The 23,064-nt window shown below is 40.3% G+C and overlaps 1 protein-coding gene across 3 annotated transcripts in view; it reads left to right on the forward strand.

Moving 5' to 3' along the window:
• Nucleotides 1-23,064, forward strand: part of LOC117322247 (hepatic leukemia factor-like) — a 31,534-nt gene that overhangs the window by 2,747 nt on the left and 5,723 nt on the right. For all 3 annotated transcript variants that reach the window (XR_004531505.1, XR_004531506.1, XM_033877047.1), the window contains exon 3: nt 10,540-10,755. Coding sequence is in view for 1 of the 3 variants with exons in the window: in XM_033877047.1 (XP_033732938.1) it covers nt 10,540-10,755 (216 nt within the window). In the remaining 2 variants the exon portion in view is untranslated. The remainder of the gene's footprint in view (nt 1-10,539; nt 10,756-23,064) is intronic.

Here is a 23,064-nt window from a genome sequence, read left to right on the forward strand (position 1 = left end):
CCCACATGTACAGTAGATCTACTGTGCAGTGCGTAATTAATAAAAATCGTGTGTTGATACCGATATTCGCACTGTTAAAGACCTAATATTAACTATATATGCGCTGATCAGCATACATTTAACGTAAAAAACGGACCCAAACCCACATTGTATCTTTATTGTTGTGTGTATTTTTCACCCGTTCGATAGCTTGTTGTCACATGACTAGTTATACGTCTGGCCGAACACAGCGCCAGCAGGCGGTCTATTTTAAGACCGATCAAAAGGCATACTTACGCAGTGTGTCGCCGTAAGTGTCGTGTTCTCTTTGACATTTTCATAATTGTCTTAGGGAGCAGGTTCGTTATATCATAATTGTGTTTACGTTAATATAACACTATTGCCATTTTCTTGTTTCAGGTGTCCGAGAACTGAAAACATCAAACCAACTTTCTTACCAGTTGCCTTTCCTGTATCTAGCCCTGGCGATTCTGACTATCTTTGTTCAGTTCAAACACACTCTTAGAATTTGATCATTTTTAAATAATTTGATATGTGCATCGTGTAAAATTTTGACTAATTTCTTGATATACTGGGACGTATATTCTAAATAAATGGTATACGTAAATATTATACCGACACATATAATGTATCATGCTAATTTTCTGAATAGTACTTGCATGTGTATCGTTTATCGTAATGTTAATACTTTTGTGAAATGTAACAGGACCGGATGTATTGTTCATCAGGATAACTTTCTAATAGTAATGGGCCGTATTTTACCATATTGGGTCACATTTTGATAATTCATTAAGCAGAACAGGACGAAGCGCACAGCGTACGACTATTAGATTATTTCTCTTATAAATTTATATAACAGGATATGTGTTGCATAACATTTTGACAATTTTCTTCATATACATGTACAACAATTTGATAAAGCTCCACATGCTAACGATGTAATGTAAATGGTCTCTAGGACAATATAAAGGAATGAAAACCAAAAGATTATTTTATGTAATGATTCGTCGATGCACAGGACTTAGAATATGCCGGTCAAGCTGATGTCCATCAGAATATGCCGGTCAAGCTGATGTCCATCTTCCTCAAAACCATTCTTGAAGTGGAAATATTTATCAATTGATGACCAGCAAGAAGGCATCTTCGTCATTTCGTCAGCTGAAAGACCGTAATGTCGTAATACAGCGGACGTAACACCTGTTAAGTAAGTAAGTAGAACGAGTGGAAGCAGTCAATGCAAATTCTGGCAACTTGCAACCACATTACTGTATGATATCGACTGCACATGCATCATTTAAACCAGCTATTTGACAACTTCGTTAAAGCTGAAATAAATGCATCTTCCAAATCCGAATATAATTAAGGAACGACTTAACTAAATGCATGTTGGTATTTTTTTGTGAGTAGAGTAAACCACATCTGTATAGATTTACGGATACGAGTCGGAATGGGTACGTGTCGTCTGATAAATTAGTCGTATGGGATTTGAATATACAATAGGTTTTTGAATGCCTTTATTTATCACCGTTAGTTGTTACGTCAGTTGTTCCACGGACTTTTGATTAGATACGTGTCCGTAATAGAACATAAAACATTAGAAACACAAATTAACTTACCGAACTTGTTGAATTATTATAGTGTTCCATTTTGCAAGTATTATATGATCGATGTCGCAAATGTCCACTTTTTTATTAGTGTGAAGGGCTTTCGTCCTAGGGGCTAATGTCCCGGGGGCTAATGTCAGGAGCGGGCTTTTGTCCGTACCCCGTTTGTGTACATAGCAGGGAGCGGTAAAACGGCTGTAAAACGTCAACATTGAATCGTCTGATATAGATTCACAAATGATGTAAAACTAACAAAAATATGTTATTTTCGTGGTTATATAAATAACTTGCTGCAGTTACGAAAGCGCCAACGCTATCAAAAATTACATTTACATCAGGTCAGAAAAGAATGTCTACCGGACGTACCTGACACCTGCACATGGAAAAGAAAATGTTAGAATTATTACTTCAATGCATGTGCTCATGTGTACACATACTTTTTAACATGTAATTACATAATCATAAATACATGAAACTTTGAGGAAACGAATATAAAAATACACTCTCCAATCATCGTTGTTTATCAGCCGTTCCACGGTTTAACCTGTATAGATATGATTTTGTGAATTATGTTAAATAATATGTCTGTACTCTAAACTGATGAGCTAATTCGTTCAAAGTCCTAAAGAACTTGAACTGGATGTACCTGACACCTGCACATGGCTAATGTGGCCACCCGTGGATAGCGCTTTGACAGGTAGGTAGAGTACCTTTCTAAAGGACGCCTCCAGTCCGTTTGATCTGATTCGAGTACAGGTAAGGGACATAGCTTGGAGCAATCAGATAATCAAGATGCTTATTGATTAAACACAGCAGTTGTTAAGTTAAGCAGCTCGATATCAGCATCTCGTTTTCTTCTTATGTAACATTGATCAAAATATATAATCCACACATGCATATACATGACCCCTCCCCGGGTCCTAGATTTCGTTTGTCGATAATTAACAGTCGATTCAATTTACGTTAAAACGTACTATTTTCAGTCAGGAGTATGGAATTTGCCACCCGACATTGTCACTTCTAACCGCTGGCCTCAGGTTTGGCGGAGTTTTGTGGGGACTGTGGAGAAAAACAGAAACATTTGCTTCATAGCAAACTTTTTATTTGGCTATTTAGTTATATCATTTGTACACCACCTAAGATGTTTTCTAATTAATTACAAATTACAATAGGCGAATTAATAATCGACCATGTTTTATGTCTATATGTCATCGTTTATAATTTTAATTGTGTCAAGACAGAGACGCGTTATCTGATATTCACGTCTCGGATCCAGGTAAATTCGTGCAAAATACAAGTCTTCATACACGCACTCTTTCTTATTCCATTACTGTCCCTAAAAAAAAATAAAAGATAATACTAAATACTGTTTAATCACTTAACAGTTCGCATTTATCTTAAGTATTTATCTCGGTTAAATACTTACTGTAGATTATCGTAACGAATGTTTGATCAAAGTATTACAATGGGTCCTTGCTATGGGAATCCACGATACATCCTTAATTTGTACCGGTTTAGATATCGGTCGTCAATCCATAATTCGTTTTACCGATTTTGCGAACTTTATTGTTAAGGTGAGGAGTTTTCATAAGCAAAACGTTCATGTACTCAGAGACCTATATACTAGTATATAGGTCTCTGATGTACTAGATCATTGTTTCAAATATGGTGTGGTCACTTCCCTAGTCAGTTACAATACACAACCTCTGCTAGTCCAGATGACACTGATTACAGGTCAATTATCTTGTTCACTGGACCGTTGAGAAGTCGGCGTGCCATCGACAATGTCGCGGTGTCGAGTTCTACAATAATATAAATATAGGGACAATTGTATTACATACCCATGACATAGGAATGCATATTTGAACAGATTTCAAGACCATGAGCTGTGACAAGACTACTATATTCTGTATGTATCCTGGAATCCTTCATACTGTGTTGCTTTTGGAAATGAATTGAATTACGTAATATCCTATCTCGAAGGTAAAATACAGAAGAGTCCTTGTTGAGCTACGGGGAGAAATGGGTACTTGCTGTGGCGACATCCCGTAGGGAATGGAGACCCATATTTTATCGACTAAATCAGTATCCCAGGGTTAAGATGAAATGTTCGTTCATGTATTGTATGAATAAAAAGATAATCTACACGTAACGTTTAGGATTTTATTAGAAGATTTGATATCGGTAAAATGATTCCGGCTATGATTTTATGAGTTTAACTTTATGAGGGTCGGGAGTAAAACACGTAAAATGAAAGCAAAATGACGCTTATAAATCCAGATACATTTAGAAAATTATATTTAAAAAAAAACGTTAAACAATGTATACGTCCCATTCTATTCAGAAAATTATCGAAATGTTGCAGGATATATCAAGAACAAAATCTACATGGCACATCATTTACGTCTGTCCAATTATCTTAAGAAAATGATCAAATTTTCACCACTCTCTACCCTCGATTATATTAAAAATACAAAAACAAAACAAACAAAAACAAAACGCCCCGCTATAAATCACGAAGAATTATCAAAATGTTGCCGATATATATTCGTACCGATACATTAAGAAACTTTGATGCTCGAGTTCTATTCAGAACATCATCAAAATGATACACGATATATAAGTGCGATTCAGAAAATTATCGAAATATTTTTCCACGATCTAAAATATATATTTAAATGTGTATCTCTGTTGTATTCGGCAAAGTATAAAACATATTGTACGACATACATGTCGTGAAATGAGTCCTGATATGCCCCATTATTTTATAAGCAGAGACGTATATAAAGGTCACATGTATGCGATATATACGTCTACGTATTTAGGAAATTATTAAAATGCTACAGGGTAAATATGTCAAATAATGTTAACGGATATAGGTATACAGTATATATCAAAGTCAATAAATAGCAAGCATGGTTCAGGCCAGGCACAAAGAAGAAAACTGCAACTGGTTAGAAAGTTGGTCTAATTTTTCTGCAACCGTATTACAGCCATGGGATACCTGAAACAAGAATATAGTAACCGTGTTATATATACGTTCAAACAAATATACGATTAAGTTGTTCACAAAGACTAACATTTTCCAATCTCGCCAAATAATCATTAACAAAACGATGGTTCTGTAAGAAATATAAAGGACAGCAGCGACACTTACGGTAGGTGATTCTGTTTGTACTGGTAGCTAGCTAGTAGCCCATGACAGACGTACGGCTTTTGATCGGTCCTAAAATAGACCGCCTGCTGGCGCTGCGTACGGCCAGACGTATGACTATCATGCGACCACAAGCCATCGAAAGTGTGCGAACAAGTAGGCTAGTAATGTTGATTTGGGTCTGATTTTTCGTCAAGTGCACATAAATAATGTTTGGTCTATAACAGTGTGAATATCGGTATCAACACACGATTTTTATTAATTACGCACTGCACAGTACTGTACATATGGGCGGCTACTTACGTTACGAACCGACTGTTTCAACAGATAACAACACGTGAACAGATTTATTGAGAATATCATTTTAATTAAGCTTAGATACCAATTGGAAATAAGAGATATTGGTTGTCGATTGTGATATGCCCTTGTACAAAACGTCGTCGGTCCGATTGCATCACCGCACCGTGCAGTCAGATCTTTTGTTATCGGAGGTAGAAAAGTATCAAACACACGCAACACACGGAACAACGACACTGGTCATTACACTAAAAACAGACGAAGATAATCACAAATTAAAACACTTTACCGGCCGTAATGTTGAAGTTTACAGCGACCGATGTAGGATAGTCTATATTGGTGACCGATCGAGTCTTACGCGGATGATTTATACAGCACAGGTAAAGGTAAGCTGGTGCCGGTGAACCATGAACACCCGGCTCCGCGGGAGGTGTGAAACCCTGTGCTGCTCTCGCCGGCAAGAAGGGGTGCCCGAGGGCACAAATAAGAAAACATCTGAATTTTACCCAACATATCTGAATTCCAGCATGCAAATCGGAATTTTATAATACTTATCTGAGTTTCCCCCAACTTATCTGAATATAAAATGTATATCTGAAAAACTAAGACTTTTCGGCTGAAATTCAGATATGTATTTTAAAACTCAGATTTTTCGCCAAAATTCAGACTTTTACAGTTACCAGTGTACCCAAGCCAGAGGCGAGGTCTGATAGTGTTGTTAGGAGATGGCATAGTATCCAAGTCAGAGGCAAGGTCAGACTGTCTGATAGTGTTGTTAGGAGATGGCATAGTATCCAAGTCAGAGGCAAGGTCAGACTGTCTGATAGTGTTGTCGCGAGATGGCATAGTACCAGACAGAGGCAAGGTCAGACTGTCTGATAGTGTTGTCGCGAGATGGCATAGTACCAGACAGAGGCAAGGTCAGACTGTCTGAAAGTGTTGTCGCGAGATGGCATAGTACCAGACAGAGGCAAGGTCAGACTGTCTGATAGTGTTGTCGCGAGATGGCATAGTACCAGACAGAGGCAAGGTCAGACCGTCTGAAAGTGTTGTCGCGAGATGGCAAAGTATCCAAGTCAGAGGCAAGGTCAGACTGTCTGATAGTCTTGTCACGAGATGGCAAAGTACCAGACAGAGGCAAGGTCAGACTGTCTGATAGTCTTGTCGCGAGATGGCATAGTACCAGACAGAGGCAAGGTCAGACTGTCTGATAGTGTTGTCGCGAGATGGCATAGTACCAGACAGAGGCAAGGTCAGACTGTCTGATAGTGTTGTCGCGAGATGGCATAGTACCAGACAGAGGCAAGGTCAGACTGTCTGATAGTGTTGTCACGAGATGGCATAGTACCAGACAGAGGCAAGGTCAGACCGTCTGATAGTGTTGTCACGAGATGGCATAGTACCAGACAGAGGCAAGGTCAGACTGTCTGATAGTCTTGTCGCGAGATGGCATAGTACCAGACAGAGGCAAGGTCAGACTGTCTGAAAGTGTTGTCGCGAGATGGCATAGTACCAGACAGAGGCAAGGTCAGACTGTCTGATAGTGTTGTCGCGAGATGGCATAGTACCAGACAGAGGCAAGGTCAGACTGTCTGATAGTCTTGTCACGAGATGGCAAAGTATCCAAGCCAGAGGCAAGGTCAGACTGTCTGATAGTCTTGTCACGAGATGGCAAAGTATCCAAGCCAGAGGCAAGGTCAGACTGTCTGATAGTCTTGTCGCGAGATGGCATAGTACCAGACAGAGGCAAGGTCAGACTGTCTGATAGTCTTGTCACGAGATGGCATAGTACCAGACAGAGGCAAGGTCAGACCGTCTGAAAGTGTTGTCGCGAGATGGCAAAGTATCCAAGCCAGAGGCAAGGTCAGACTGTCTGATAGTCTTGTCGCGAGATGGCATAGTACCAGACAGAGGCAAGGTCAGACTGTCTGATAGTCTTGTCACGAGATGGCATAGTACCAGACAGAGGCAAGGTCAGACTGTCTGAAAGTGTTGTCGCGAGATGGCATAGTACCAGACAGAGGCAAGGTCAGACCGTCTGAAAGTGTTGTCGCGAGATGGCAAAGTATCCAAGCCAGAGGCAAGGTCAGACTGTCTGATAGTCTTGTCGCGAGATGGCATAGTACCAGACAGAGGCAAGGTCAGACCGTCTGAAAGTGTTGTCGCGAGATGGCATAGTACCAGACAGAGGCAAGGTCAGACTGTCTGAAAGTGTTGTCGTGAGATGGCAAGGTATCCAAGCCAGAGGCAAGGTCAGACTGTCTGATAGTGTTGTCGCGAGATGGCATAGTACCAGACAGAGGCAAGGTCAGACTGTCTGATAGTGTTGTCGCGAGATGGCATAGTACCAGACAGAGGCAAGGTCAGACTGTCTGATAGTGTTGTCGCGAGATGGCAAAGTACCAGACAGAGGCAAGGTCAGACTGTCTGATAGTGTTGTCGTGAGATGGCATAGTACCAGACAGAGGCCAGGTCAGACTGTCTGATAGTGTTGTCGCGAGATGGCATAGTATCCAAGCCAGAGGCAAGGTCAGACTGTCTGATAGTGTTGTCGCGAGATGGCATAGTACCAGACAGAGGCAAGGTCAGACTGTCTGATAGTGTTGTCGCGAGATGGCATAGTACCAGACAGAGGCAAGGTCAGACTGTCTGATAGTGTTGTCGCGAGATGGCATAGTACCAGACAGAGGCAAGGTCAGACTGTCTGATAGTGTTGTCGCGAGATGGCATAGTACCAGACAGAGGCAAGGTCAGACTGTCTGATAGTGTTGTCGCGAGATGGCATAGTACCAGACAGAGGCAAGGTCAGACTGTCTGATAGTCTTGTCGCGAGATGGCATAGTACCAGACAGAGGCAAGGTCAGACTGTCTGATAGTCTTGTCGCGAGATGGCATAGTACCAGACAGAGGCAAGGTCAGACTGTCTGATAGTGTTGTCGCGAGATGGCATAGTACCAGACAGAGGCAAGGTCAGACCGTCTGATAAGTGTTGTCGCGAGATGGCATAGTATCCAAGCCAGAGGCAAGGTCAGACTGTCTGATAGTCTTGTCGCGATATGGCATAGTACCAGACAGAGGCAAGGTCAGACTGTCTGATAGTGTTGTCGCGAGATGGCATAGTACCAGACAGAGGCAAGGTCAGACTGTCTGAAAGTGTTGTCGCGAGATGGCATAGTATCCAAGCCAGAGGCAAGGTCAGACTGTCTGATAGTCTTGTCACGAGATGGCATAGTACCAGACAGAGGCAAGGTCAGACTGTCTGATAGTGTTGTCGCGAGATGGCATAGTATCCAAGTCAGAGGCAAGGTCAGACTGTCTGATAGTGTTGTCGCGAGATGGCATAGTATCCAAGTCAGAGGCAAGGTCAGACTGTCTGATAGTCTTGTCGCGATATGGCATAGTACCAGACAGAGGCAAGGTCAGACTGTCTGATAGTGTTGTCGCGAGATGGCATAGTACCAGACAGAGGCAAGGTCAGACTGTCTGAAAGTGTTGTCGCGAGATGGCATAGTATCCAAGCCAGAGGCAAGGTCAGACTGTCTGATAGTCTTGTCGCGAGATGGCATAGTACCAGACAGAGGCAAGGTCAGACTGTCTGATAGTGTTGTCGCGAGATGGCATAGTATCCAAGACAGAGGCAAGGTCAGACTGTCTGATAGTCTTGTCACGAGATGGCATAGTATCCAAGCCAGAGGCAAGGTCAGACTGTCTGATAGTGTTGTCGCGAGATGGCAAAGTATCCAAGCCAGAGGCAAGGTCAGACTGTCTGATAGTCTTGTCGCGATATGGCATAGTACCAGACAGAGGCAAGGTCAGACTGTCTGATAGTGTTGTCGCGAGATGGCATAGTACCAGACAGAGGCAAGGTCAGACCGTCTGATAGTGTTGTCGCGAGATGGCATAGTACCAGACAGAGGCAAGGTCAGACTGTCTGATAGTCTTGTCACGAGATGGCATAGTACCAGACAGAGGCAAGGTCAGACTGTCTGATAGTCTTGTCGCGAGATGGCATAGTACCAGACAGAGGCAAGGTCAGACTGTCTGATAGTGTTGTCGCGAGATGGCAAAGTATCCAAGCCAGAGGCAAGGTCAGACTGTCTGATAGTGTTGTCGCGAGATGGCATAGTACCAGACAGAGGCAAGGTCAGACTGTCTGATAGTGTTGTCGCGAGATGGCATAGTACCAGACAGAGGCAAGGTCAGACCGTCTGATAGTGTTGTCGCGAGATGGCATAGTACCAGACAGAGGCAAGGTCAGACTGTCTGATAGTGTTGTCGCGAGATGGCATAGTACCAGACAGAGGGAAGGTCAGACCGTCTGAAAGTGTTGTCGCGAGATGGCATAGTATCCAAGCCAGAGGCAAGGTCAGACTGTCTGATAGTCTTGTCACGAGATGGCAAAGTATCCAAGCCAGAGGCAAGGTCAGACTGTCTGATAGTGTTGTCGCGAGATGGCAAAGTATCCAAGCCAGAGGCAAGGTCAGACTGTCTGATAGTCTTGTCGTGAGATGGCATAGTACCAGACAGAGGCAAGGTCAGACTGTCTGATAGTGTTGTCGTGAGATGGCATAGTACCAGACAGAGGCAAGGTCAGACTGTCTGATAGTGTTGTCGCGAGATGGCATAGTACCCAAGTCAGAGGCGAGGTAATATTCCTCCTCAAGACAACACTATCAAACCATAGTGTTCTAATAAAAAAAAAAAGGCGATATTTCGTACAGTTACATACCTGGTAGTTCAATGTTACGGTTCAAATGTCAAGGTCATTTACAGCCGTATATCTGATCATGAACAGCAATATGACTTTATCTAGAAGATGACATGTATATGATTAAAAGAAAAGAAAGACAAACATTGGAACTCATATATGATATCATCATTCAACCATTTGACAGCACACATGACAAACTTCAGTTTTGACACATATTGCACTATTTCCACTAGATGGGTAGCTTTATTGTACTGTACGTACATGATGTACTTTCAAATATCAGTTCCTTATGGCAGTCCATGCCACCAGACAAGAGAAGGGAGATTGAGTTGTCTATGATTAACTATAGCTAGCTACAAATTATCAAAAAATGAAGTTTGTAGGGAAATTCAAGGTTATGTTTTAAATTTGTTTGTGAAAAAAAAAGTGGCAAATTGTGTCTTTGTATGAGTTGTTCCATCCTCCCCCCCACCCCCCCCAAAAAAAAACAAAAAAAAAACAGGTTAAGGATGAAGGGATGTGGGATACATTTGTTAATACTGCAGAATCCAATAAATCTATTGTTTTTAAATTTGATTAAATCAAGTACCAGGTTAATAATATTCAAGTATTTAAATCGATGAAAGAAAGGAACTCAACCTTCAAGATATCATTTAGGAATACAATTCTGACACATTGATTATAACAGTGAAATATTGAGTTGATGTGTGTAAGACCTCAACATGTCTGTACAACATGTGCTTCGGAATAAAAATTGTTTCTTTGTTTTTCAGGAAGTCCACAGAACCATAAAAACATGGCAGCCCACTTACAACAGGGTGCCATGACAATGTCTGTAGCTGCCATGGTCGCCGCTTCACAACAACACATGTTAGCAAAACCTGTACCGATGAGGCGACTCTCGGATAAAGGTATCACACAAACACGGACAAACCATAACTACGCAAACCCAGTTGACTCATTCCTCGCAGAATCCATGTTGGGACAAGGTAATTAAAAGATATTCATCAGCTTCATGTTGTTGTAGTACTGTTGTGGGGAAATGATGACCTAGGTAACATGATGTTCTGGGTAACACGATGTTCTGGGTAACACGATGTTCTGGGTAACACGATGTTCTGGGTAACACGATGATCTGGGTAACACGATGTTCTGGGTAACACGATGATCTGGGTAACACGATGTTCTGGGTAACACGATGTTCTGAGTAACACGATGATCTGGGTAACACGATGACCTGGGTAACATGATGGGTAACACAATGATCTGGGTAACACAATGACCTGGGTAACACAATGATCTGGGTAACACGATGACCTGGGTAACACGATGTTCTGGGTAACACGATGTTCTGAGTAACACGATGATCTGAGTAACACGATGATCTGGGTAACACGATGTTCTGGGTAACACAATGATCTGGGCAACACAATGTTCTGGGTAACACGATGTTCTGAGTAACACGATGATCTGGGTAACACGATGTTCTGGGTAACACGATGTTCTGGGTAACACGATGACCTGGGTAACATGATCTGGGTAACACAATGATCTGGGTAACACAATGATCTGAGTAACACGATGTTCTGGGTAACACGATGTTCTGGGTAACACAATGTTCTGGGTAACATAATGTTCTGGGTAACACAATGTTCTGGGTAACACGATGACCTGGGTAACACGATGACCTGGGTAACACGATGACCTGGTTAACACGATGACCTGGTTAACACGATGATCTGGGTAACACGATGATCTGGGTAACACGATGATCTGGGTATCACAATGTTCTGGGTATCACAATGTTCTGGGTATCACGATGTTCTGGGTATCACAATGTTCTGGGTAACATAATGTTCTGGGTAACACGATGATCTGGGTAACATGATGATCTGGGTAACATGATGGTCTGGGTAAGAGAATTTTGATGTCAATATTCTTTTGCTTGTAACCTTTGTTTTTAGGACCCTCTGGAAGATTAGCTTTGCTAAACAGGTTTTATATACTTAGTAAATAAAGTTTATTATTACTGTGTTTAAGTCCTTTTTAAAAAAATCCTTTTTCTGGCATTTCAACAGAAACATGTTTTAGGCCTGTCACTGTACATATTACAAGTTTAATGTTGAATTGACATTTGAACAGGAAATGCCTAGCTTAACATTCATATGCTTGGCTCGGGCTTCACATTTGCATATCTGAATGTTACACACTTTTATGCATTAAGCTTCAAGAATTTTGCTGACATTGATTACATTTTATTGCTACATGTAAAATAAATAGCGGAGCTTGATGCAGACAAGTTGTTGATGTGTCCGATACCAGAGAGTCATAGACATTTTATGACGGTGAAAGCCAAGGGTGATGGGCCGCGGATTTGTCTTCATAATTATATTTCTATATGTTTAAAGCAGTTGTTTGATATTGTAATGATCAGATCATTCGGTAATCAGATGATGTGGTCTGTCAAAAGGCAACCTGTCATTCGAGGAGTCATTTTCTGAGGAGTAAAGTCTTCTAAGAAGTTAATTTAACTGCAAAAATACTCAATATTTTGTTGATAAAAAAAAGGTCGATCCAGTATTTATTTCACTTTTGTGTCGCTAGAAGATGAAAATGAAAATTTCTGTAAAATAATGATTTGTACAGCTAACACTTTGTTTATTGTGTCAGTGTGTATTGATTCAACAGTACAATGTCACTAAATTGCCCCGAACATCCTTTGCAAGAATGAAGTGGCAAAATATGCTTAAGGAAAATTGAATCATTTTAGCGTTTTGTATTGCCAAAGTATTTGGTAAATTTCCTTAAAGAAATCAAATTTTAATAAGGACCTTTTTTCAGCTTCAGCTAACATAGATATAGTTTTATAGATTTCACTGTTTTAGCTTGAATGAAGATGTCACTGTAAATTATGCATTGCTAATGCTTAAGCATTTAAGGAAGTTAGGAAAATCAAAACTGCCATGAACCAGTGACCTAATAGGATGGGTATACCACAATGTTGTGTGCTGTTTAAACACCAACAAAGGTATTATAGTTGATAACTGTAATGGGACAACCCCTCTGATGTCCCTAACACACAGATACAGTGTACCAGGGGATATCTGTAATGGGACAACCCCTCTGATGTCTCTAACACACAGATACCGTGTACCAGGGGATATCTGTAATGGGACAACCCCTCTGATGTCCCTAACACACAGATACAGTGTACCAGGGGATATCTGTAATGGGACAACCCCTCTGATGTCTCTAACACACAGATACCGTGTACCAGGGGATATCTGTAATGGGACAACCCCTCTGATGTCCCTAACACACAGATACCGTGTACCAGGGGATATCTGTAATGGGACAACCCCTCTGATGTCCCTAACACACAGATACAGTGTACTGAGGATATCTGTAATGGGACAACCCCTCTGATGTCCCTAACACACAGATACAGTGTACTGAGGATATCTGTAATGGGACAACCCCTCTGATGTCCCTAACACACAGATACAGTGTACTGGGGATATCTGTAATGGGACAACCTCTCTGATGTCCCTAACACACAGATACAGTGTACTGAGGATATCTGTAATGGGACAGCCCCTCTGTCGTCCCTTACACACAGCTACAGTGTACCAGGGGATATCTGTAATGGGACAACCCCTCTGATGTCCCTAACACACAGCTACAGTGTACTGAGGATATCTGTAATGGGACAACCCCTCTGATGTCCCTAACACACTGATACAGTGTACCAGGGGATATCTGTAATGGGACAACCCCTCTGATGTCCCTAACACACAGCTACAGTGTACTGAGGATATCTGTAATGGGACAACCCCTCTGATGTCCCTAACACACAGCTACAGTGTACTGAGGATATCTGTAATGGGACAACCCCTCTGATGTCCCTAACACACAGATACAGTGTACTGAGGATATCTGTAATGGGACAACCCCTCTGATGTCCCTAACACACAGATACAGTGTACTGAGGATATCTGTAATGGGACAACCCCTCTGATGTCCCTAACACACAGATACAGTGTACTGAGGATATCTGTAATGGGACAACCCCTCTGATGTCCCTAACACACAGATACAGTGTACTGAGGATATCTGTAATGGGACAACCCCTCTGATGTCCCTAACACACAGCTACAGTGTACTGATGATATCTGTAATGGGACAACCCCTCTGATGTCCCTAACACACAGATACAGTGTACTGAGGATATCTGTAATGGGACAACCCCTCTGATGTCCCTAATACACAGCTACAGTGTACTGAGGATATCTGTAATGGGACAACCTCTCTGATGTCCCTAACACACAGATACAGTGTACTGAGGATATCTGTAATGGGACAGCCCCTCTGTCGTCCCTTACACACAGCTACAGTGTACCAGGGGATATCTGTAATGGGACAACCCCTCTGATGTCCCTAACACACAGCTACAGTGTACTGAGGATATCTGTAATGGGACAACCCCTCTGATGTCCCTAACACACTGATACAGTGTACCAGGGGATATCTGTAATGGGACAACCCCTCTGATGTCCCTAACACACAGCTACAGTGTACTGAGGATATCTGTAATGGGACAACCCCTCTGATGTCCCTAACACAGATACATTGTACTGAGGATATCTGTAATGGGACAACCCCTCTGATGTCCCTAATACACAGCTACAGTGTACTGAGGATATTTGTAATGGGACAACCCCTCTGATGTCCCTAACACACAGCTACAGTGTACTGAGGATATCTGTAATGGGACAACCCCTCTGATGTCCCTAACACACAGATACAGTGTACTGAGGATATCTGTAATAGGACAACCCCTCTGATGTCCCTAACACACAGATACAGTGTACCAGGGGATATCTGTAATGGGACAACCCCTCTGATGTCCCTAACACACAGATACAGTGTACTGAGGATATCTGTAATGGGACAACCCCTCTGATGTCCCTAACACACACATACAATGTACTGAGGATATCTGTAATGGGACAACCCCTCTGATGTCCCTAACACACAGATACAGTGTACTGAGGATATCTGTAATGGGACAACCCCTCTGATGTCCCTAACACACAGATACAGTGTACTGAGGATATCTGTAATGGGACAACCCCTCTGATGTCCCTAACACACAGATACAGTGTACTGAGGATATCTGTAATGGGACAACCCCTCTGATGTCCCTAACACACAGATACAGTGTACTGAGGATATCTGTAATGGGACAACCCCTCTGATGTCCCTAACACACAGATACAGTGTACTGGGGATATCTGTAATGGGACAACTCCTCTGATGTCCCTAACACACAGATACAGTGTACTGGGGATATCTGTAATGGGACAACCCCTCTGATGTCCCTAATACACAGCTACAGTGTACTGAGGATATCTGTAATGGGACAACCTCTCTGATGTCCCTAACACACAGATACAGTGTACTGAGGATATCTGTAATGGGATAACCCCTCTGATGTCCCTAACACACAGATACAGTGTACTGAGGATATCTGTAATGGGACAACCCCTCTGATGTCCCTAACACACAGATACAGTGCTGTAATGGGACAACCCGTCTGATGTCCCTAACACACAGATACAATGTACTGAGGATATCTGTAATGGGACAACCCCTCTGATGTCCCTAACACACAGATACAATGTACTGAGGATATCTGTAATGGGACAACCCCTCTGATGTCCCTAACACACAGATACAGTGTACCAGGGGATATCTGTAATGGGACAACCCCTCTGATGTCCCTAACACACAGATACAATGTACTGAGGATATCTGTAATGGGACAACCCCTCTGATGTCCCTAACACACAGATACAATGTACTGAGGATATCTGTAATGGGACAACCCCTCTGATGTCCCTAACACACAGATACAGTGTGCCAGGGGGTATCTGTAATGGGACAACCTCTCTGATGTCCCTAACACACAGATACAGTATGCCAGGGGGTATCTGTAATGGGACAACCCCTCTGATGTCCCTAACACACAGATACAGTGTGCCAGGGGGTATCTGTAATGGGACAACCCCTCTGATGTCCCTAACACACAGATACAGTGTACCAGGGGGTATCTGTAATGGGACAACCCCTCTGATGTCCCTAACACACAGATACAGTGTACTGAGGATATCTGTAATGGGACAACTCCTCTGATGTCCCTAACACACAGATACAGTGTACCAGGGGATATCTGTAATGGGACAACCCCTCTGATGTCCCTAACACACTGATACAGTGTACCAGGGGGTATCTGTAATGGGACATGTACAACCCCTCTGATGTCCCTAACACACAGATACAGTGTACCAGGGGATTTCTGTAATGGGACAACCCCTCTGATGTCCCTAACACACAGATACAGTGTACTGAGGATATCTGTAATGGGACAACTCCTCTGATGTCCCTAACACACAGATACAGTGTACCAGGGGATATCTGTAATGGGACAACCCCTCTGATGTCCCTAACACACTGATACAGTGTACCAGGGGATATCTGTAATGGGACAACCCCTCTGATGTCCCTAACACACAGATACAGTGTACCAGGGGATATCTGTAATGGGACAACCCCTCTGATGTCCCTAACACACAGATACAGTGTACTGAGGATATCTGTAATGGGACAACCCCTCTGATGTCCCTAACACACAGATACAGTGTACTGAGGATATCTGTAATGGGACAACCCCTCTGATGTCCCTAACACACAGATACAGTGTACCAGGGGATATCTGTAATGGGACAACCCCTCTGATGTCCCTAACACACAGTGGAGCGTACCAGGGGATATCTGTAATGGGACAACACAAGCGATGTCCCTTACACAAGCGATGTCCCTAACACAAGCGATGTCCCTAACACTGATGTCCCTAACACACATGTCCCTAACACACATGTCCCTAACACACATGTCCCTAACACACATGTCCCTAACACAGTCACAGTGTACCAGGTGTATGTTTTGGTTGTAGTACACCTTGTATACCAGTTATACCTCAGGGATCACTACACCCCTGGTCACTTGACCTAACTGACCACTAGGCTGTATTTCTGTGATAAATGAGAAATGACCGAGGTATCAGTTTTCTGGTGTCAACATGTACTACTGGTGGTGGTCGTTCATGCAGAAAGAGGCCCTATTGGGGATATTTAAACAAATTATAATTAATCAGTGTCCATTTTCAGTCAATAATATCGCTTAGTCCACTGAAAACAGCACAGGTTTCTTCCAGGTAGCTTCATCTTATACACAACTTATGATCATCTGGAGATGAATCTTTAAATATTGACTAAAACCTCATTTTGTTTGGACCTCACTAGATTTAAGGGACGTGTAGCTTTTAATAACACATGATACAACTTCCCTTCACATCAACTTTTCTGAACAGTTTAGTAAATCAGAACTATATTTGGAATATTATTCATAACTCAGTCTTACACAAGGGAAGATGGTGCCAATAAAAATTCAAATTATACTTTTATCAGTAAACTTTGTTTCAACAACATCAGGCCAGACAGGCCCATTGCTCTAGAGAAGGTACAGAAGAGTCCAATAAAAAAAAGTTTTCAATTCTTCTTATAAAGATCGCTGGGGTGCCCTTTACAGTATGGATGCTATAAGGTGCCAGATCCATAAGGGAAATATACCATAATGGGGGTACATGGTATTGGATAATTACGAATAAATGATGAAATTGAACTGCGTAATTGAGGAATGAAAAGCTATTCCATGAGCAAAGAATATGAATCAAATGCAATATTTCTTTAAATCTCCTATAGTTGTCATGTTCTGTATACAATATTATATATATTTCATATAAATGATTGACCATCCTACGATATTATACTACCAAGGTATATTATATCTGCACCTGAAATATAAGATTTTATCCAAATATATCCATATTCCATGTCTTCAGTAGAAGTACGGTATGGTAACAGTTGTTGGTATTATTAGTTACTGGTTTTACCACCTACATTTCTGCCCATTGCTGTGACGTTTCATCTCACAGACTATAGTCAGTACACTACCCCTTATAATGGCCCCCTTTTATAAACTTGAGGATGGTCAATTTTTTTTTACGGTTGACAGAGTTCTGTGATAAATGATGACAACCTGTAAACTTGACCGCTAAACCTGTGATACACAGTAGGCCGGGAAAAGTGGATTAATGGAAACGAAACTATGTATTGGAAAGAAGTAAATCTGTATATATATAGTATAGTAGAGACTGTAATTTTTCAAAATTTTTCATTACATGTAAAAAGAAGATGTCAAACACACTCTCACTTTCACACATGTTGAAAAGGCATCATCATAAAAATTGTTCATAATCATTGTCACCATATCACCATCAGCATCTGACATTCATCATCATCAAGATCTTTCATCATCATCATCATCATCATCGATATATCATCATCATCGTCGTCGTCATCATCATCATCAACCAAATCATTCAATATCATCTTCAAAATTATTAATCAACATCATGATCTTCATCAATATCTTGCAATCAATGCAAAAACTTATTAAAAACCTAATATTACGATGTACCTTCAGATATACAAATATACTCTAGGCTGCTGACATTTTTGCAAATATGAACAGTGAGTATAGGTTTTTAGGTCATTTACTAGTAATTAAGGAATTAGTTTTTGTGATTATGTAATACAGGGATTGCTCATTCAGTTTAAATTACAATAATACAGGTTTGAACTCTGTCTAACATTATAAATCCTTAAGATAATATAAGATTATAGGTTTGCGTAGTAACTATTACATGTATATTCCACAGAAAACAATTGCGTTACCAGTTCTTTACAGATTAAGTTGGACGTGAACTTTTAGTGATACAGTAATACACATTTATTGATGAAGTAACCATTGAAAATAAGTAGTGTTTGTGGATAAGATTGGCTGGTCACTACCAGGGTATGTAGGTCTTAGATAATACTTAGGTGAACTTGTAAAGACTGACCCCTGCTTGACCACTGACTGCCCTGTAGTGTTACCCAGGTGTAACCAATCTGGATGTTATGCAATAGTTGGTCATGATCGACCATCAGCTTCACTGATCATGACCAGCCTTGTCTTCCACAGGACTAATGTTTTAATGAAAACTTTTTGAATTTTGATTTAAATTATTAAACCCCAAGTTCCTAATTTAAGATAAAAGGCTGTACTTAAGTGTTTCCTGTACAAAGATCAGCTTAAGGTATGTAGAAGATCATTTAAGCTGCAATAATGGGGTGAATATGGGCTGTAGAAGCAGTTCTTAAGGAAAGTCATAAATCATACCATCGTATTCTGATGTTGTAGGAAAAACATATATCACACAAGTACTCTGCTATATTTTTTGGCTATGGAACAGCAAACACTTTGGTTGTTGAAAAAAATGAGCATTTATTAAAATGTCAGTTATGTTCACAAACCAAAAATATGGGGTTGTTTACTAATAAAATGCCACAAAATTGAAACTTAATTTCACGTGCCCAAATATATGTATAAGAGATTTTTTTCATAATATCCTGCGTCTTTAGTGAAATATGTCAACCTGGTGTTAGTATATAACATGTATGTAATTATAAGTTGACAATGCTGTGGATATCAGTTACACCACTTTCTCCCACACCAGTGCCCATTTACTTACTAACACCTCCAGTATACATAAGGGTTGTGCAAGATCGCCTAACAGGGGGGATTCTGGTAGTAATGTGTGTATACACTGACCATTGGTCAGTGTTAATTCTACAACATTTCCACATGACTGACCAGTGTAGGCTCACTTAGTAAATATGTAAGACTTGGGCAAGAATGGCTTAAACATTCTATTAGTCCATTGTGTTGGTTTTAACATGACCATTCCACTGCAACTGGTCAGTTCTAATGCATGGCTTGACCAGTCAACTTGGCTTGACCAGTCAACTTTAGGTCCTGGAAAACTTGCAGTGAAAAACTTACAGTATATAATTAACTTCAGTATACAACTAGTGAATGATACTTGTGTACTAGAATTAAGCAACAACAACAACAACAAAAAAATGGAAAATGTGAAGTTTCTTAGGGAATGAAATAATTTAAAGGGATTTACAAACTAATTCATCACCTGTTCTGACTTGGATTACCAGTGTTAACTTCGGATATTAGACCGAGAGTCAAGTTTCTACAACTGAAGATTCTTTGTGTCATTATTGTTACTGGGCAAGCAGATAAAAGGCTGTGCCAAAGTTGTGTTGGTCAGAAAACGTGAGCATCCTCCTAGAGTGACCAAATTGTAAATGACCAGTAGTGTCCAGAATGGATTACAATAGTAGCTACATGTCATCTAGTCTGATGACTGGACATCATCAGCCGTCGGCTCTGTCACCAACCTCCAGTTCACCAGGCTCCATGGGCTTCGGATCACTGGGATCAACGTCCAGTCTGTACAACGACAGTAATGTGTTCGGTCAGAATGGACATGGATATTTTGGATCATCAATGTCCAGTCCGAGTTTTAACCAGCAGTCAGCCTACTTCAACCCTTACCTACAGCTACAAGGTTTAGGTAAACTCTGAACCCACCCCAATCATGTTTTCCACTTTTCTTATTTCCTCTGCATTATTTAGCCATTAGACAGACCCCCTTCTTTCAAACTGCGTAAAACTGAAATATGCCATATGTTTGTAGAGGAATGAAAAAACATTCAAATAAAAAAGATGTTGCTCACATTAGTTTGAAGCACAACCAGATATAATCAAAAATAGATTAAAAAAAACTTATTGTTTAGTTGATCATGATAAAAAAAAAAACACAAATGTATTTCTTTGGATTAGTCTAAATCTGAATTATTATTATAACACAGTCGTTATTGTAACCTCTCTACACTGAACCCTGCTCTATCAGACAGGTTGTACAGACTGACACAGTTATCATAGTGATTTCGACTACAGCACATTTAGATCGGATACCCCAGTGTCTGCTGATGTAGATATGACACCTGGCGTATTCTGCTTGTTATAATGACTAAAAGTAAGATATCCTAGTCTATAGTGTAATAAATCTGATGGGTTACAATTATACCCCGGCCTTACACTGGAGGATCAGAATTACTAGTCTAGACAGATATTTCAACATTTCAGAAATCTCATTCATAAAGACATGTTAGCGTGAGAACAGACCAGCTAACTACAACTCTGTATCTCACAGACTCATCCAGTATCAACCTTGAAATCATTTCGGGAAATCATGTGTGGAAGTGATGTAACTAGATACAGATTGATGTTATGTCAGGAATCAAGATAGCTGATAAAGTCATTTCTGGCTTGAATCAAGTTCAACATGTTAACCGAATTTCAAAGAAGAAAATTTAAAAACACCAAGGGAATTTCACGGAGTAAGATATCGGAGTAATATATCGTGTTGTAATATGAACTGATGTAGCCGTCTGAATTTAGTATTTAAGTTATTAACAGAGAAAACTATGAGTATCAATCATTTAAGTGTCTTTGAACTTAAAAGATTTATAGTTATGTATCAAAGAAAACTCTCTTGTCAAAACCATGGCCAAAATGCTGATGATAATGTGATTTCTTTTCATCATTTTTACTTTTTAAAATTTCGTGATCAAACTTCAGTTTGTTAAGACTTTTTACTTTTCAGATTTTAATTGTATGCTTTAACACTAGTTTCAAGGACTTACATGCAGCTGTTCAGTTGGTTATTTGTGCTGAATCAATTGTACATTCTCTTGGTGTATGATCATGATTCAGTACATATATTTTACTGATATCAAAATTGATCTATTTTCATTTGTCAAACAATAGACTAGGAATCAAGTCATTATATTAAATCTTCATTAGTTGGCAGTTTCAAGAATGACCTCTATATCCATATCTTAAACTGAAATAAAATCTTAATTGTGTCCTTCGTAAAAATCTATCGGATAGTGGGGAGTAGCATAATCAAGAAATAAAAACCAAAAAGTTCAGACTATTTAACAATATACATTCAACGATTTGTTCTTTTTAATGAAGAAAAACATATCCAGTGAGCAATCCTATATTCAATCATTTTCATTTTTGTCTGCCTTTCATAACCAAGATGGATTTCAATCAGGTCACTTTTGATTTACAAATGAAAAGCGTCAAAAATCATTAGTTTAGTCAATTTGAACTTAATATCATATTTTCTCTGACAATTAACAACTGTTCCAAAGCAAAATGTATGTTCTGTTGCAATTTGTATAATTATAAGCTAAGTAGATGTGAAGATTATCAAAGAAAGTGAAAATGTTGAAATAATACAACTTTTAAGAGAATAAAAATATTTGGATTTGTAGTTGTATCATTATCACGAGAGAAAAAAAGACCCATAGCAGATTTTGTGTTTCTGACCCAGTAATATATACTGTTATCTAATTATAACACCGTCTAAGGATCTGAAGGGTTGAATTGTCTGGTGTTTGGTGGGCTTCTGGGATCCTATACAGTAGCTATATATCAGGTTTATTCTTTAATTTATTTGGAGTAATGTTTAAACACTGTGTGTTGGTTATGTACAATGATCATCCACCAACGTACTGGCAACACTTCCTGCCACCTTGACCGTCAGGCACTAAGTGTTGACTGTTACCTAACCTTGTATAACACTGAAAGCTATAGTCTGGCTGCAGGAATTACTGACCACTGGTCAGTCTGGCTGCCCAGACAGCTTACCTGTTATAAATTACCTGTTACATAACGTTAGCTAATTCATTGGGTAACTGATATGACCTACTAATTAGAGCTGTCTGGCCAGGTATATATGTTGTATATTGGGAGTTGATTGCTGTTACTCTGAAGTAGCATTGATTGGACGATGACCATATGGTAGTTCTGACCAAATTTATACCTTATTAGACTTTGTATACACAGACATGTATATTGTGTATATATTACTATAGAGTATCCTGTGGAATGTTCGTGTTCACAGACAAGTACTGTATGTTATGAACCCTGCCACTCTGACAAAATTGCCAATATAAAATATTGTGTACACATGTTTTAAAAAAAACACAAGGTCATCAAATTGATAAATCATGTCAACTTCACAGTAAGTGTGCAAACTCCAGATGTGGATCGTGATAATGTGGGTTTGTAGCTAATGAAAATAAATTATTATAGGTTGTTTAAACCAGTTTTATCAAACACAAATTGTAGGTGGTATTGACTTTGATCAATGATATTGACCTTGGGCTTTCCATGTGTAATGACCTAATTAATATAACGAC

The sequence above is a fragment of the Pecten maximus genome, chromosome 2, assembly GCF_902652985.1.
Source record: "Pecten maximus chromosome 2, xPecMax1.1, whole genome shotgun sequence".
NCBI classification, from domain to species: Eukaryota; Metazoa; Mollusca; class Bivalvia; order Pectinida; family Pectinidae; genus Pecten; species Pecten maximus.